The following is a 17428-nucleotide window of genomic DNA, read 5'->3' as shown; positions in this document are numbered from 1 at the left end:
CGCATTACTTGTCCATTCAGAACAAAACAAATCATCCTATCCCACCCACCCGGTGGTACCTGTCGCAACGGTACCAAAAGTGTCATATCATCCGGAAGGCACAGAAGAACGGAAGCAGTAGGAGTAGAAAAAGACGTAAAATTTGAAATCAATATGTACGCCCATTGAGTGAAAGCTTTGATATTGCCGTAAAATACGCGAATATCGATTAACGATGCCGTCAGTAGCACGCCGTGTACTGTGGAGGCTGTAGGAAAGCCACGCGGCCAGAAATAACCGCACATTCCCTATCGAATCGAAATCCATTTTCTGGCATGCCATCCGCCAAAGCTAGTCGTTTGAAACCGGACGTGCTCTTGATATCGGTCAACCCACGACAGAAGCACGTCATAACCGTTGAGGCTTCTTAATGCCCGGTGGTTTTTGGCTTTGGTCGGGATAGATCGATCTCATTATCGATTGTGGGCATTCTGTTCTCTCTCTCTTTCTCTTAGTCTTTCGCTACTTTATTATTCCTTTCTTCTCGTTTATTATCTTCTTCGTTTTCTTTCTATTTTCCTCTCTTTCTATCTCTCTATCCTTGTATAGGTCATCGACTGGAGCGTGACGTCGAGACGGGCGGACTAACCACACGCCATCATCGCAAAGCCATGCAGATACAGAAGGGTGCCGCCGAACGGGGCCTGGACGATCTTTCCAACTCGAATGTGCTGCTGACACCGACCAGCAGCGAAGTGGTTACCCCGACAACACCGTCCGGAGGTAAGCCAGGCGCACTCATATCCACAGCAACGAAAGGGCATGAAAGACCTTCTGTCGTTGCTTAGCAAAAACCCACCACCAGCACCATCACCACCACCATCACCAGCACAACACCAATCCATCACCATTCACCCTCGGCTTTCGTTCAAGTTCATTAGTACATTTTATATATTCTGCAACTAGCGCTCACACCATTCATTATGATAGCTTTTCCATCACCATCTTAGCTGCAGAGTATCACCATATAGACGCGGTTACTGTTTCTACGCCGTAGCCTTTCTGGTAGCCCTTTCATAGCACCCATCATCAGCAAGCACCTCATAAATTTGCAACCGTATCCCCGGGAAGCACATTAATCTTGTTTTATTCCACCAAGCTGGTCAGTTTTTCGTTCTCTTTTTTCCAATTTTCTCTTTTCGTGTCTTTTTTTAATTCTCCTTCCCTCATCTGCGCCTCACACATCACTCGACATTTTGGCTTCTTATCGCTTTAAAGTTTTTCGTTTCTTTCTCTCTATTTTGTTTCGGTATTTTATGGTTTGTTAAACTCGATAACATCATCTGTTTCTCTTTCTACCTTGGACGCGTTTTAAACTGGGCACTTAGTATGTGTGTTAGTGTGTGTCTGCTCGCCTGGAAAGTGTGCAGATGCTCACCCCAGCCGCTGAGTAACTGCTCTGTTCGGTATGGATTGTGCATTCTCGATCGATAATGGCTTGGTTTGAGCGACTTGGAATCAGATGCTGCAGCAACACGGTCCAACAGTTTTATTCGGCTGCTATCAGGCTGCCTTATACACTATCGTGGTCATACCGGTATGATTTTATTGTATCCCGCTGCTCTCGCCACTGCTGGCATTCCGATGGAACGTTCAAGGTCGCCGGCATTGCCGTTGGCATATTTTACCCTCCATTGGGTGGATTAAAAAGAAATTAGTTTTAATCGTGCCCAGTGCCCGTGTCCAACGCTTGATGAAAAATGCTAATTCATCTTGGGCGAGAAAATACCCTCGATTCAGTGTTGCTAGGTACCAGTTTGTTGTGATGTTAGTATTGGTGCTGTCTGGTCGAGGATTGCTGGAAGAAGCTCATTTTGCTAATTTATAATGCAAATAGATTTGTATTCGTTTTTAATAATATGCACATTAACTAAATTGGTTGTTTAATAGCGTTGTTCATAATGAAAAGTTATTAGCTTATCGAATCAGCTGGCACGCTAAAATTGTGTGTGACAACCCACAACACAAATTTTAAACACGTGTTCTACAACTGATTGACGTATTAATTACTAAAATGAGTGCATTAATAAGACTGTAGCGTACATATGTCACAACAATAATTGCTTGCGTTCGCTTCCTCAAGCAGTTTGTTTTGCAACGAAAAAAACTAATGCAAGAAAAGTAAAAAAAGACCCTATCCAATTAACATTATCGCCGCTCGCTACACCCAACCATCCCCATGCTCTTGTTTTCTTTTAAACAATTTTATTTTTATTTGTTCTTTTATACACAATCGATCCTGCCCTTGTTATTTTTTTTTTACTTCTTTGCTCCTTACCCACACTCGTGTCGAATATTTCGAACAGCGAAATGTTTTCATTACTCTTTCTCCCTCGCCGAATGGAGACGCCCAGCTCCGTTTAATAAGCGACCGGGCGCCTCCATATTCTGAGAGCGTAATTTGCATCGCTCGCTCGTAATAACGCGGCGCGACAGTTGATGCAGGCTGGCAACCGGGCTAATGAATATTCATAGCCCACCAACAGATGTATCATTCAAACCATTCGTTCAGCCGAACCGAATAAGCGTCCTGTATCAATGTTGGGGTAGTTTAATTTTGACTAATTTCCAGCTGCCAGTGCACAATGGGTAAACGTTTACTGTGGTTTGTGTGAATGCTATGAATTAAAATATTCTTTCTAATAAATTTCTTTCAAACCAGTTTAAAATACATTGAAGAAATGATATGCAAACAAAAATAATGCCTTCTATTATTTACTAACATTTGACGTATGATATAACAAAACAATTTTAAAACTATGTTTAAATTAATAATTTGATACTCAATGATCAAATGATGGAACGAAAGTATAGATCTTTTCATTACTCAATTTAATGTGACTTTTATAAACGTAATGCATTTTTTATCAACAAATGCTCAATTTTCAATCCATCACATTGTGGTGAGCTTTTTTCTCACTGTGCAATAACGGTAGCATAAGTCACTACATAGTTACCACAACTCCAATTTCCAGACCCTGGTACTGTTGAGCGAATATATCATGGGTGCAACAATTGCAACCACCATGCCCCAATTTCGTGCGCTGCCAAATTAATGTCTAAACCCGTCTATTGAATCAATGTTGGAAGAGCCTGGTAGTCGTTTTATGCACAGTTAGCTCAAGGTGAAAGGGGGTTTTAGACAAAAAAAAACGGAAAAACAACAAACAGGTCGTAAGCAAACGATGTACCAACATGCCAGCTTCATATTTTTTGCAGACTTTTGGTTTTGTGCTCCAAATAGACTTTGAGTTCCGATATTCCCCCCTTGATTCGTACGTACGGAACATCAGACACTTGACAGACGGAAATTGCACATCAAAAAGCTCACATACGTTTTACGGAAATGTATCACACCTTCGGATGAGGTTTTGCTGCTCCTTTAAAACTGGCATGCATTGTTAAGCTATTCTTTTGAAAAATGAGCACCGATATTCTTTGCAATTTTATTTCATCACTTCCCCTCACACACACGATCGGCTATCCTCACCGCAAACGGCATAAGCGTTTCCACCTTTAACTATTTACCTATTCGTTTTGTCTTCATTTTTTGTTATTCTTGTCTTCATTCCCATCCTTCCATACTGATCTCACCCGTTTTATCGCCTTCTCGCTATACACACAACATCGACGCAACGCTGTTGTGGATACGCAAACCGGATGCTTCCACTGCATTTATGTTCATTTTTCACGGCCACATTTCGGCTATCAAATAACCCTGCATACCGGTACCCCGCCGCTGCTCGAATCAAAAATATGCTGCTATGCTATGCGTTCCCTTTCTTCCCTCGTCCTTCTACTTCTTCTTCTTCGCCAACTGTCAACATTGGGTATGGTGATGGGTGCAACACCAATTGCTGGAACGTTGAATCCAAACACACTTGACACTGAAACCCCGACATCAAAATTCCATAAGGCTATGCTTTGTAAGACTATCACCGAGCTACATCCCGATCCTGGCGCCATGCAACCTGCGGAGCAAAGGGACACTGGCGCAAGGCAAGTTAAGCAAATATAAATCCATTTCCCCTAGTGGAAGAAACACTTCCTTACGTTTGGCTTCTTTTTTCCTCTTTCTCTCGTTTTTCAAACGTTTGATGTTTCTTGGTGTCGTTGTTGGTTTGTGTGTGTGTTTTTTCCCATCTATTTTCCTTTTTTTAAACCTCCTTTCCGGCTTTTTGCTGTGCTGCCTGTACACACCCCGTTGTGGTGTATCTGTGTGATCGGCTTGCGAAACATCCGATAGCCCTGATTTTGCTCGCTGTCCATTGTTGCTTCAACTGCCTTTTACTGTTTTTTTGCTCTTCAGACCCATCCACTTGACCGTATGTGTACCATACCCATCCTGTTCGTCGTCTGTATGTGTGTCATTATTTGTCAATGTTGACGATCGTAAATTAAAAAATGTACATACATCACCGATGCATCAGTGCAATACTTCTGTATTATGCTGGTCTGTGTCAAATTGTCGTTTCTTCTGGGTCGACAAGCTTTCTGTCTCGTGTTTTTCTCGATTCAAATTGCAATTACTGTCATTGATGGCGATGCACTTTCCCGATGGTTGCACCAACGGTTGCCCCAACGGTAACCGTTCACAAAGGCAAACCTATGTTGTTATGACCCTTGGAAGCCTTATTGAATACGGGGAAAGATCAATAAACAAGCTCAATTGATCATTCATTGTGTTCGAAATTTGATATACACTAAATCAAATCGATAAATAAATAGGGCATCTAATTGCAATCTCATTATGTTTCCAATATTATAACTTAGCATAGTAAAGGAAGCAAGCCACAAAATGGATCTATTCTGAGTGAACTCAGCAACACAATCAATTAATTCTTCTTCTCTCATACACTGGTTCCTTTTAAATATAATCGTTTTGCATGGAACTTTTTTTGCTATCATCTATTTCTTTTCCTTTTCAACTATTATCAATTAAACTATTTGATTGGAAAACTCTTTATGTTGTTGTGTTTTGTTTAATTCCACTTCGTTTCGCTACCCTCAAACTCATTCTCACTTTGGTTTAATCGCGGAAGCTAAACGCTGTCTGATGCACGTAACCCTTGATACAAACAAACAAACCCAACCACCGTCAACACCAATTAGCCAGTTCGTAATTGAAGCTGCAGCGAAACATGTGGGGCCACTAATTTGCCTAACTGCGCGTAAAAGGGCATTCCGGTGCAAACGTTCGATATAAAACGCAACTATCTTAAAAATTCCATCGACCGAGTCGATATCGATTCGGGCTAAATGCCAATGGACTATTTCAAATTGACACGATTTTGAAGGTATCACTGTTTTTTTTTTTTTTGTTCACGAGAAACTAAAATAAAAATAAACTCCACTTTCGTTTGCCCGACCGCGCAGTTTTATTTACGAACGGCACAAAAACTGGTGATTGCACAGTGTTACCTCTTTCGTTGTTTTATTGTTTTCTATATTAATGTTTTTATTTTCTTTCCACACTTCATCTCTTAACGAATTTTCCTCACACTCTAATACTTCTTTTTCTCTCTTTCCCTTCTTTCCGTAACACCTTCTGGGACTTTCTTCTGTATTCTTTGTGTTTTGTTATTGCTTTGGTTTACCTTTTATTTTACTTGTTTTGTCTAAATTCTAAAAAACTATTTAAACCACCCTTCGAAATGCATGCACTACTACAGTTGCACTTATAATGCCAGCAAACTATAAACCACACGTTGAAATACTAATGTGATACTGCCATCCGTATATCCGTTGCATTGCAAGCCTCACGAGCCTGTTATTCGTAATTCAGCCACCGATTTGAATTGATAAAACCAAAAACTAGATAAACAATAAATATATAGAATAAATTATTGAAACCATAAGATCTCAACGTATATATTTAAAAAAAACAAGACAAGAAGAAGAACAACAACAAAAATCCGATGCAATAATATTTAACGTAATGAGCGCAGAAACAAACCTAAAGCTATTATGAAGTGACGAGTTAAACTAAATAAAGCTAAACCAAACATGAAAGCAATCACCACCGTAAAGTACAAACTAAAATGTTTAGAAAAAAACCTAAATGTTAAATTATGAAATAGTAAACTTCTATGCAATGTATCAATGTGTGTAATTGAATCATCAACTAAAGCAATACGTTGCACCGTAAAATAGGAAAAGTATAATTATTGTTAAATAATAATAATAATAAACGTATATAAAACACACGCATTCAACGGTGCACAATTCACAAAGTCGACGAATGTTATTGAAACCAATATAAAAAAGCTTATTGCAAAAGATGAAAGGTGAATTTAAAAAAGAAAATGATTATCTGTTACTTTTGTGCATTTTGGTTTTTGTTTTTTTTTTCTTTTTTCTTCTCTTTGATCTCTTTTTTTAATATAAGCTTGTTTACTGCCTATCTGTAAAAAAAATCACGCTACCCCTACGTCCCGTTCCTTTCCATTATTAGGTGTTTTATGCTCCAAACCAGACTAAAGCTCTTCGGGCGACATTGTCTTTCTGAAGTGTAGGCACGTGTGAGTGTGTGTGTATGTGTATGAGTGACACAAAATTAAAGGTAGACATGGGTTTTACACCACCATCATCATAAAGGGTAATCTATGGGGAAGCCGAATACGAATTCGAGGACAAACCGATGTGCCAATGATGTGTTTTTATGTGTTTAATGTTTAGTTCACACGTTGCATTCTTGTGTTGCATTCGCTTTGCCGGAACTGTTGTTGTTTACAAAAGAAAGGGAGTGAGAGGAGACACGTTTTGTGCGATATTTTTCATACCTTTCGATACTTTTTTTTCTGCCTGTCTTTTCCTGATCACATTTTTTCGCCTTTAGCTTTTAGCGTCCTTTTCCACCTTTTCTTGCTAAAACCACAAAAAATTTTGCTCTATCAAATCTATATTTTCTTTGATCGTAATTGTAGTGTCTCAAGCACTGCGCTACTCCATTCTCTGCACATCATTCCATCTTCTCCTTAGAATCATTTCGACTTTTTAGAAGGCCCATTCGTAGACGTTAATTTCCTGTAGGGAAACAACTCCTGTTCAGTTTGTCACGGCTTTCCATACGCTTCATTTGGATTTTCAGTTGATAGTGAATAGTCACAAACTTTGTCTTTTTATATCTTGTTTATTTGCGGGTCCTTTTACGACATCAAAAATTTAAAAGAGACCCAACATAAACGAGGCAGCCTTGGTTGACGCGTTTTGGTTCTTGTGATGAAACAGAGTTCGACGTATAAAACCTAACCATTTTTATTTTTTCACGCTTGTCTTTTCTCCTTGAATGAGTGTGTGTGTGTGTTTATGGTTTTTGTTAATTTTTGCAAAGATCTGTACGCGTGTTAATATGTGTTTTTTGTTCTCCTCTGTCCTGTACTGATAAACACAACATAACTCAACGAATTCTTATTATTTTCCATCTCTCCATTTCTCATCCACGATCAATTAACTCTACCTCACCCTAAATGGCTATCGCAACTGCAGTTCTGGGTGCTTCTGGTGAGATACTGTTGGAGAAAATTTTGGAAGAGGACAGCAGCTACGGCGACGCGGACTACTACTCCCGGAACGTGGGCCAATCGCCTCCCGGTGCAGATAACGATAAGCGACTGCTGCTGGGCAACGGGCATACTGGCGCCATACACATGACCGACATCTAAAAGCAGAGTAAAAGAGCGAGAGCGAGCGAGCAGGTGGCACGTGTGCAGCGTTGCGTATCGGTAGGCTGACGCGAATTGTGATGACGATTTTTGTAGTTTTGGTAGAGCTTTTTGCTGGTGGGTTTGAGAGGAGGGGGGAGGTGTAGTGAGAGAGGGAAATTAAAATGGAATCCCTCGGCGAAATAAAAACACACTGTTTACATCTTTTTCTGTCATTACGTTCGGATTTTGTGGAATGATCTTCAAATGTTACAGGACTTGTAGGTGATAGTACAAGTAAAATGTAGTTTTTATTTTTATTTTATATATTCAAAAACATAACTGCTAAAAATAATAATCACTAAAGTTGATCCCAGGCTGCCCATAAAATGACCATACTATCCATTTTTATTTATGGAGAGACCCGAAATCAACTAAGCACTATTAAGGCAAGCCAGAATCTCGTTTAATACGTCGAAACGGGGGAAGATAAATCTTGTCCACTGCTTCCCGTTTTTATCCCTCCTGCCGGGCGCCATAAAATAATCGATGATGAAGTGTGAGTGCGCTCAGTAAAGCATAAGAAGGAACGTACGAACCAGCCAACATGAATAAAAAAACATAGTCAACCAGTTGATTGATTGACATCCGCTCGAATCAAATTAAATTCCCACTGAGATTTATCACCACGTGATCATCATCATGATCGGGAGAGCGGGATAAGGGAAAATCACAACCAGACGGTGTGGAGAAAGCAGGGAAAGCTCATGAACGCATTAACGCACCGTACGCGTAACACACAGTAAGCGCAAGAAAAACAAATCCCGATAAACAACCATCATCATATCGCGCATATTTCGCCCAATATGCTTCAGACGCGCTCAGTAAGCTTTTTGGCCTTTATTTTCGTTCGGCTTTACGGATTCGGCCTCGTTTGGCAAGTTAACTAAATGTTTAGCAGGAACAAAAAGAGAAACTACTAAAGCTTCATATATATATTCGGCTAATCACGACAGATGTTTCTATTTTACACAAACGAAAGTCTCATATTGTACGAAAAACACGGAAAATATTTACGACACAAAGTGTGAGTGTGTGTGTGTATAAGTGCTGATTTTTTAACAGTCATCGTAAGAACATTGATGTTGTAAGCAAGACTGGGTCAAGAGGTATTGAAAGGTTAAAATATGTCTCCATTAATCGTATACATGAATGTGAGTGACGTTTAGTACCTTTTTGATGTTGTGCATGTATTTTCTTTACATTTCATCTACCAATTACCATCACAGCACGTGGAACAGTGACTGAGGTGTGCGATACTGCAAAACAGTAATGCGATCAAACATAAATCTACTTGTTAACATAACAACGGGAACGGTTTAAGGATATGGCGTAAGCCAACGTGTAACGCAGAGAATAATGAGGGAGAAAGAATTGTAATTAAATATGATTAAACATGATAACGCCACTTCTATACTTGCTATATGCGATAGGATAGGAAAGCTACTGAAAAGTTACCAACACAGGATCATCGATAGAAGTAAAAAAGTGCTGCGTGAACACGCTCTTGGCTCATCAGCGCTCATACCAACCTTTCTTATTTCTACAATATTTAGTACGATCATCAATAGATGTAAACAGAGTCTGATGCGCTTAATAAGCAGTCTTCTGTTTCATGTCTACGTTCAGCACAACAGTAGTAGAAACAAGCATTTGCCTTACCGGCGCAACGTCTCTTTGCGTATCAGCAAACTTACAGTACCACTTGCATTTAACAAATTCGCAGTAAAGTAGTAAATGGCTTCATGGGCTACATACTTGCGACAAAAAAAAAATTGATCAATAATTAGTTAAGAAAAGGAAAATAATAGACATTTTTCTCTGAACGCTGATGGAACACAACTGTACACCAAAGAAACACGTTTCGGACAGCATTTCCAATACCGCAAACAATCAGCAAGAAGAGGCGGATACCTAGCGAAATGTGACAAAAAAAAAAAACAAACAAATATACTCCACATACTGTAACTGTGTAATATGATTGCTCGGTGTAGTTCGGTTTCGATTTTTGGTTTTATTTTTTGCTTCGACAAGCTCCAGTAATCATTTTACTGCCAAGTAATAAAAGGGTAAACGCGCAACACACCTGTCTCCTGGACGAGTTTGAAGGTACTATTCATCGTTTATGAGGTAAATCCCGGGAATGGATAAAAGTTTGGTTGGTAATGAACACATTCGCGGAAACATATTTTCTCTTTCCCGGAACAATACGCTTACGTGAAACTTTTGTGGCAAAATGGGGGAAAAAAGAGTGGAAACAAATCAAAGAAATTGTGACAGAAAAATAAGGGAGAGGTTCCGAAAATAGCTTAAGATTGATGTGTTTCTACAGAGTTTGTATGATTTTGTCTATTAATCTTCATTTATAGTACTGAAGCGTGTGACTGATCGAAGCGTAAACATAGCTGAAACTCAATTAGATTCCTACACAATCAACATCTACTTCACGTTTCATCAATTATCCCGGGGTGATGGGTAAAAATTAATTCTTACAAAATACATTTACGCTCCCTTGCCCTTCTTCACGCCATCTTGAATTAATTTCCATTGGCGCACTTCAAAATAATTCCCGAAACACGTGCTAATTGGTGCCCATAGTTCCATGACCTTATAGTTTGCGACTCAGCACTACTTGTACCCCGTTCGAGCTGTTTATCGTTTTAACAGGAGTGCATAACACAGAAACCCATTCAGGCGTGTTTGATCTCTGTCAGGGAAAATTGGATTGTGCTGGAAAATTTTACCGCCCCAGCTCAGCCCAGCATTTGAATAATCAACATCAGCTGACGCAGAAGGCAAATGTTTGCACGAGTCCCACGATAAGGGACTCATCCTTTCCACCACTATTAACAGACACACGTACACACACACGTACACACTATCGAAGAAACCTCTTTGATACAGTCGTGTGGTAAATAGTTTGCGGGTGATTACTTTGCAAGATTCAAGCCATACTTCACGACCTGTTTACGTCCCAGCTAGTGAAGAGGTTGCGCATAATCTCCATCCAGCGCTCGTCTATCAGCTCTCGCTCTCGTTTTTGACGATAGACGTTAGCATAAATATATATAAACGTTTCGAGACAAGCTTACCGACAAGCTCGTGAATTTCGCGAATTTGTGGTTTTCTATTCACACACGCTTGCCTTTGTGTGTGAAACTGTGTCGTTTGTCGACCATGAAGGAAAAGGGTACAGGTCGTTAAAAACGTTGTCTAAGCTTTACCTCCCACCAAGGAATCATTTACAACTCATAACGCTTCATATGGGTGTCATATGGGGAAGCGGTAATAAATAACAAATGTGGTACCTACATTGACAGTGCTTCATTTTACACGGCAAACGTAAAATCGCAATAAAAGTGTTTCAAATATTTCTCCGGAGCATTAAAGTTTAATGGAAAAGGGTGAAATGCGTGAGCGTAGGGAATACAATGGAATTACCAAGAAAATTAATGTTTAGTTATAGTGATTATTTTTCATTTGATTATAAACATTGAAAAAAAAAATAAGAACAGAATTTCAACACAAGGGATAAAAAATATATAAAAAATCACCAAATAGTGAAAAGAATGCAAAAGAAGAGATGAAAATGGACGTTATCGAATTTGTTACGAGAGAGCAAAGAATAACACATGCAAATGTAACACACTTTCATGAAAAAAGTGAACAAATGAACAAATTGTGTGATTACTAACAAGAATCTCCAGAAATTATTCCATATCCCGAGACACATCCTGTGCACCATTGATGATGACCTGAAAGATAGCGAAAACCGAAGAATCCGTTATCCCAAAAACGTGAAAAGCAGTTAAAGAAAGTATATGCTACCTTAAATTCGAAAGGATATTTTTCGTTTAACAAAGAAAGTACTAGATATGTGTTTTGTTTCTATCACACTGTTAGGTATCGAAAATGTTGGATGTTTTTTAGCGTCGTTATTATGGAAGAGATATTTTTTAAAAGGAAAGGTAAACACAAAATCTGTCATGTCTCCTGAAAGAGATGAACAAATGCAGAAACCGGACGTGGATACGTATGGCAGCAAGGTAGAAGGCAAGCGGTAGATCGCCATGCGCAGGATGGATGCAACATTTGCTCCACAAACGTTTTGCGCATCGGTATGAATCAATACACCTAAAACACATGATATATACTCCGACCAATTTATAGCTAAGATCTATTTTCAATCTTTTTCTATAAGCATGTTTAAAGTGAACGATCGTCGTCACTTTGTACGCGATCGTTCAATCGAATGGGGAAGTGTAGAAATGGAAAACGTAGCGCAAAACAGAACAAAAGGGAAAACATGTTCCACAGTCTCAATAATACACACAAACCGATAGAACTTCTAGCACAAACACACACCAAATCACTAGTCACGGCAAAAAAAATCCCCCAACCCTAATTAGTGGTTTTCTACGGTTAACTCGTAACGACAACGACGGACTAGAATAACACACATAAAACTTACCGTGCGAATATCAAGTTCGTATGGTATATTTTGCTGCACAAATAAATCGCTATTATGATCACGGTAAACGTTCAGTAGCTAAAAAACAAGTACGACACTTCCCTAAAGATCGACAAGCAAAGTTTGATGGTGGTGAAGTGTTAATTAAAAGAAATTGAATAGGAATTGTACACACACGCACGGATGGATAAAGAGAAGGCAAAACGAAAAGATACATAACGCATAACGCTAAGCATTAAGGCTAGGCTGAAGCTATCTTCCGAATCAAACGTTCTTTTTTTACAATTGTGTCACGATAATCTATTGCAAACGGCTGTACACTGTAAAATGTTAGCAGAAAAATTGCATGTAAATCAATTTTGCACAAGCGTTTGATGTGAAGTGATTCCTTCGAAATTATTGGTTCACTGTTTTGTGTATGTTAAGTTTGGCAATAGCAAAATACCATCTTCTGTGTTATTTAATTCTAACTGTCGTCTAAAATTTAATGCAATTATTTAGAGATCGAAAAAGACATTGCTAACATTAACAATAGCACCATAACATTATAATATATCATGAGAGCAGTATAATATAAAGCAAGAACATGGCATGTTCAGGCCCTAGTTCGTACATACATAAATCGGTATTGCCTTTCGATAGTCGGTTTTGTACAAACATTCATATTTAAGATATTGCAAATCTGTTGCCCGATAGAATAGTACGACGAACGAGAAGATAATTCACCATAGTCTCTCAATACACCGTATAATCCCCTCCGTTAATCAATAAATTAAACTGACGAATTTATGTTGCCAATAACTTATACGACATTTGTTTCTACAACACACGCAGTCATACACCATTTTCGAATTGAATCTTTCGCTTGTATAAGATGCCAAAATAAGTAAACAGATAAAAGAAGAAGAATAATAAAAATCATGTGTATCGCATTTTAGTGCCATGCACGGACAGGTTCACTTTAATAACATCTGCATCTGGGTAGGGAAATTGTGCTACAATTTACTGTAAACTATAATTTATAATGCTATTGAGCGGGATTTTTAAACGATTAAAAATCTAATGCTAAAAGCGGTTATATTTTAAAACCGAAACCGAATCTGATTTCGCATTTAAATTATACGTGACTGCATTGTAAATGTGATCAATCGGTAGTAATCATACTTCGGAATGGAATGGACGATTCCCAGTCCAAATGGCAGGCCACTAGGTACGTGATGGTGTAACATGTAACTAACGCACGCATACAAATACATTCATTTTACACATTTATTACAATTACGGAAATGATGTAAGAAGGGAAGAGTGGAAAAATATTACTATCTATCGACACCTCGTCGAACCTGACAGAGGCTGTGTGGAAGAACGACCGGAGTAACACAAACTAAGAGCGAATGTCGTTCGAATAAAACATACAATCTGAATCATAATACTTCACGTTTGATGAGCACGTTTAATCTTGGAAAACGGACGAGATTATTGGAGAGTATCTTCCAAACAAAAAACAACAAAATAAAACAAAAAACGCACCAGTATCAAGAACAGCAAACGGTGGAACGGTATTAACGATAAGTGAACTAAAGAAAATTACCGTACTTTGACGTGGGAGCACCTTAATTACAGTGGTGATGTGTAGGATAAATTTCTCAGTACAGTACAGCAACAGCAACCACACTAATAACATCAAATTTCCATTGCTATATGCTTTATTTAAGGGCAAACAAACAAAACACAAACCAACAAAACAAACGTTAAACTATAAGAATGCAAGCATTAAGCATAAGAAAGCGTATTACATTTGACTTGAAAGCTTCAGTGACAGAGAGCAACAAAAAGATGCAACAAACGGTCAAAAATAGAGGGTGTTGAATAACAGAGAGAGAGAGAGAGAGAGAGAAAGCAAGCAAGCGATTGAGCATCAACGTTTAGTCAATACGAAGAAAAACACCTTTACATTGAACTAAATGAAGTGAGAAATAAATCGAATATTCTGAAAATCTTACATCGTGTGTTTGTGAATGATGCGTTTGCTTTTATTTTCATGTTTTATTTCACTGTTTAAAAAGATTGTTCCTTACCAATCCCTATCCTATATCGTAGCGGAAGCTCATATAGCTCAAAACTCATCGCGTTGGCGAACATTCTTTGCTTCCGGTAGCCGTTTCGAGGCGTAACTTTTTGTTGCCCCGCTTTATCGCCTTCTGTTCCATTTCCTCGAAGTGACTGATAAACATGGCTTTTAGCGCGGGATAGAACTTACACAGTGTTGGCAAATCGTCCAGCGTTACCTCCATGTTGTCGAAGGCAATGCCCAGATCGGTGCCCAGGCCCGTCTGCTGCTGTTCTGGCCGGAGGCGGGGAATTTTGGCATACCGCTGGCTAAAGTGTGTTAGCAGCGTGTATCGTGCATTCATTTTACGGCCCTGTTCGATCGCCTGCGACAGTGTACTGTGCATTTTGATGCGTGCCTCCGCTGCTAGTTCATCCTCCATCGTTGCCTCGTGTATGAGCACGGTCGAATCACGGCCCAGCTCGATCAGGCTTTCGCAAGGCATCGTGTCGCCACTGTACGTGATTTTTACATCTCCTTCGATGTTCGTTTCCGGGTGCGTTCCAAGCGATGCCACTTTCAGTGCGACCCCGAACGAATGGGGACAGTGGCGAACGCGACAGGTGGCAATCTCCTTGATGCCCATTGCTAGCAGCTTTTCATATTGTAGAGGATTTTCCAACTAAAAGCAAATGTCGTTAGTGTGTTTTACATGTGCACACTCCGAATTGTTAGCTTACCAGATCAGCATTCTTTACAAGCACATATTCTTTGTGGATGGTTTCGAACCTACAATCGTACAGCCTCAGCCAGTAGGAAATTTGCTCCGGTGCCACCAGAGTTAAGCGTTCACAGTTATCACCCAACAGCTTCTTGCGAGCTTGTAGCAGACCAATCAAACCTGAAAGTTAAATGAATCGATACAATTTTTAGCCTCTCACAATAGGATTTTGTAAAAATTTAGAAATGTATGTTCATACCTAGATGATGATCTGCATGTAGGTGAGAAATGTAGACCGTTTTTATCGATCGCAAGATTTCTTCTGCTTGCTCTTTCCCAAAAACTCGCCAAATCTGCCCCACGGTTCCTTCGCCACAGTCCAACAATATCGATGATTGTTTGCTAAAACGCATAAAAGTGCATCAATTTTACCAAAGGCGCACGATACATGCAACTGCTGGTCAAAAGTGTATGTAAAAGTAAATCTTACCTAGTCAAGATCAAAATAGCACTAACGTTTCGCGTTTTGTTCGGAATCGATGATCCGGTGCCGAGAAAAATTAAGCGTGGAAATTGCTCTGCTCTAACCTCGGCAGATCTTCGAGCGGTGTGTTGTGCGAGTTGTTGCTTCAATTCAGCAAGCGCCTCTTTAAAGTCCGGTAACAGCTCTAGTTCATTAAGGTACTCCTGCGGATTCAAGGATGCCTCCAGCGTTCTAAAGCAATATGAAAACGGATGTTGGTATAATCAATGGTGTAATTAATTTGGTCTCATTTCTTACCTATCGATGCCTTTCGGTGGTCGAATGTGCATGTAACTCAGCGAAGACGATCGCACCAAATCTGTGTCGTTTGCTGGAGGATCCGCATACTGATTGTTTTCCTCTCTGTGATGGAATAGAAAGAATTATAATAATGGCGACAGCTTTCGTTCACATTCATTCGTCATATACCTTAGAAGCGGGAAAATTTGTCCATCTAGTTGGTTCAAGTGATACTGTATCCGGTGTGCCGCAATGTATCCGGAAAAGCTATTCACCTCGTTCAGCGCAATATGCCTGGTGCTGGCGGAAAACCGGTCCATAAACTGTCGATACTCATCACAGCGCATCACATCGAGCGGACTGAAGTGCACCACAAAAATGGCCTGATCGGATTCTTCCACCGCTGTTTGCTGATACTTCTTAAACAGTTCCGCCTTTGCCACGAAATCGTCCATGTACTCGCGGCTAGGAATGTCGATGAACATGAACACCGGACCGGGATCGTCGGGCGCCCGCACCTCACACGATCTCACAACGCGACCATCAGGAAGCGTAACATCGTTGCCATTTTTCAGCAGTCCCAACAGAGGCCCGGGCGGAACACCCAGCTCCACACACTTCTCTAACGACAATTGCCCATGGCGTGGTTTTAGCTTGCAGATGTAAGCCATTACCGAACTTTCCTCCCGCTTTGTCCAGTTTGTCGATTGAACGCTTTTCGCAGCTTCCGATTGGGGTTTTTGAAGTGTTTCCCGTTTTCTCTCGTACGCATAGTAATCCGTATCGTCAACGGCGGCTTCATCCTGGTTTTGGTCTTCGTCGGATCCGGCTTCCCTGGCAGCGCTGGCCGGTTGCCGATTGATCACGACGTAGCGAAGCGTCATAACATGGTCCTCGTACATATCCCCCGTCGCATACTCGGACGCTTCCACCTTCATGTCCTTCAGTATGACGAACCGTCGCATTGCTTTGAACAGCTCGTCCAGCCCGGGCGGTCCGTGAAGCGACACGGCCGGCACACCGACGTCTTGCATCGTCAAGCAGATGCCAGGCAGGCCGCCGATCCGTTCCCAGTTGGTTCGTGTCATGAAAATGTTTTCCAAACAGGACAGCTTCGTTTTATGCTCATACGCCAGTCTTTGCGTACCTTCGCCACAGTTGAACAGGTAGCGGGTTTGGTCCGTAAACAGATACACCGAGGCCGGTGTGCCCGGTGCACCGCATCCCAACACCTGCAGATTCACGATACCGGGTGAAACTTTCGACACCTTTTGCTTCAGCTTCAAACGTTGCTTCTGTGCCTCGGCAATGTGTTTCGGATCGAGCGGCATTTTGCTGAGCAGCTTGTTCAATTTCTTATGCGCAGAGTTCCAGCGTGCAGGCACTTTTGATCTAACTACATTAGAGTTTACCAATCTGCTAATTGTATACATATATTGTGGACTGGTGCTCACCGTGCTTACCACCGAACCGAAAACTTAACAACGTGCAACGTGCAGAAATCATATGGTTTGGTTGCACCTCCAATCTTGACAGGTGTTTGTTTACATCAAAAGCCGGCACCTCGATGAGCATGTTTTTTCAAACAAAAAGCAAATCTTTCAACTGTTTTCAATAGACATTCATATGAACTGAAAAAACTACATTTACAAGAAAAATCTCGATCCAAAATTAACTTCTT

General features: G+C 40.3%; 2 protein-coding genes across 5 annotated transcripts in view; one reads left to right on the top strand and one right to left on the bottom strand.

Annotated features, from left to right (window-relative positions):
• Positions 1-14215, top strand: part of LOC121595715 — a 33779-nt gene extending 19564 nt beyond the window's left edge. For 2 of the 4 annotated variants that reach the window (XM_041919894.1, XM_041919895.1), the window contains 2 exons: positions 589-762; positions 7528-14215. In XM_041919894.1, the coding sequence (XP_041775828.1) occupies positions 589-762; positions 7528-7703 (350 nt within the window). In that variant the 3' untranslated portion in view covers positions 7704-14215. Of the gene's footprint in view, positions 1-588; positions 763-3955; positions 4039-5711; positions 6327-7527 lie in introns of all 4 variants that reach the window. The other 2 variants (XR_006005204.1, XR_006005203.1) reach the window with 2 other exon arrangements.
• LOC121595714 (ribonuclease Z, mitochondrial) lies at positions 14190-17263 on the bottom strand. Its single transcript, XM_041919893.1, has 6 exons — positions 15937-17263; positions 15766-15870; positions 15475-15699; positions 15244-15386; positions 15004-15164; positions 14190-14945 (listed from the first exon to the last, which is right to left on the bottom strand). The coding sequence occupies exons 1-6, from the start codon at positions 17178-17180 to the stop codon at positions 14337-14339; spliced, it is 2487 nt and encodes an 828-aa protein (XP_041775827.1). The 5' UTR covers positions 17181-17263; the 3' UTR covers positions 14190-14336.
• Between the last annotated feature and the right edge of the window lie 165 nt (positions 17264-17428).

This window comes from Anopheles merus, chromosome 3R (assembly GCF_017562075.2).
Source record: "Anopheles merus strain MAF chromosome 3R, AmerM5.1, whole genome shotgun sequence".
Taxonomy (NCBI): Eukaryota; Metazoa; Arthropoda; class Insecta; order Diptera; family Culicidae; genus Anopheles; species Anopheles merus.
Note: the sequence above shows the minus strand (reverse complement) of the source record. Positions and strands in the feature narration are given on the sequence as shown.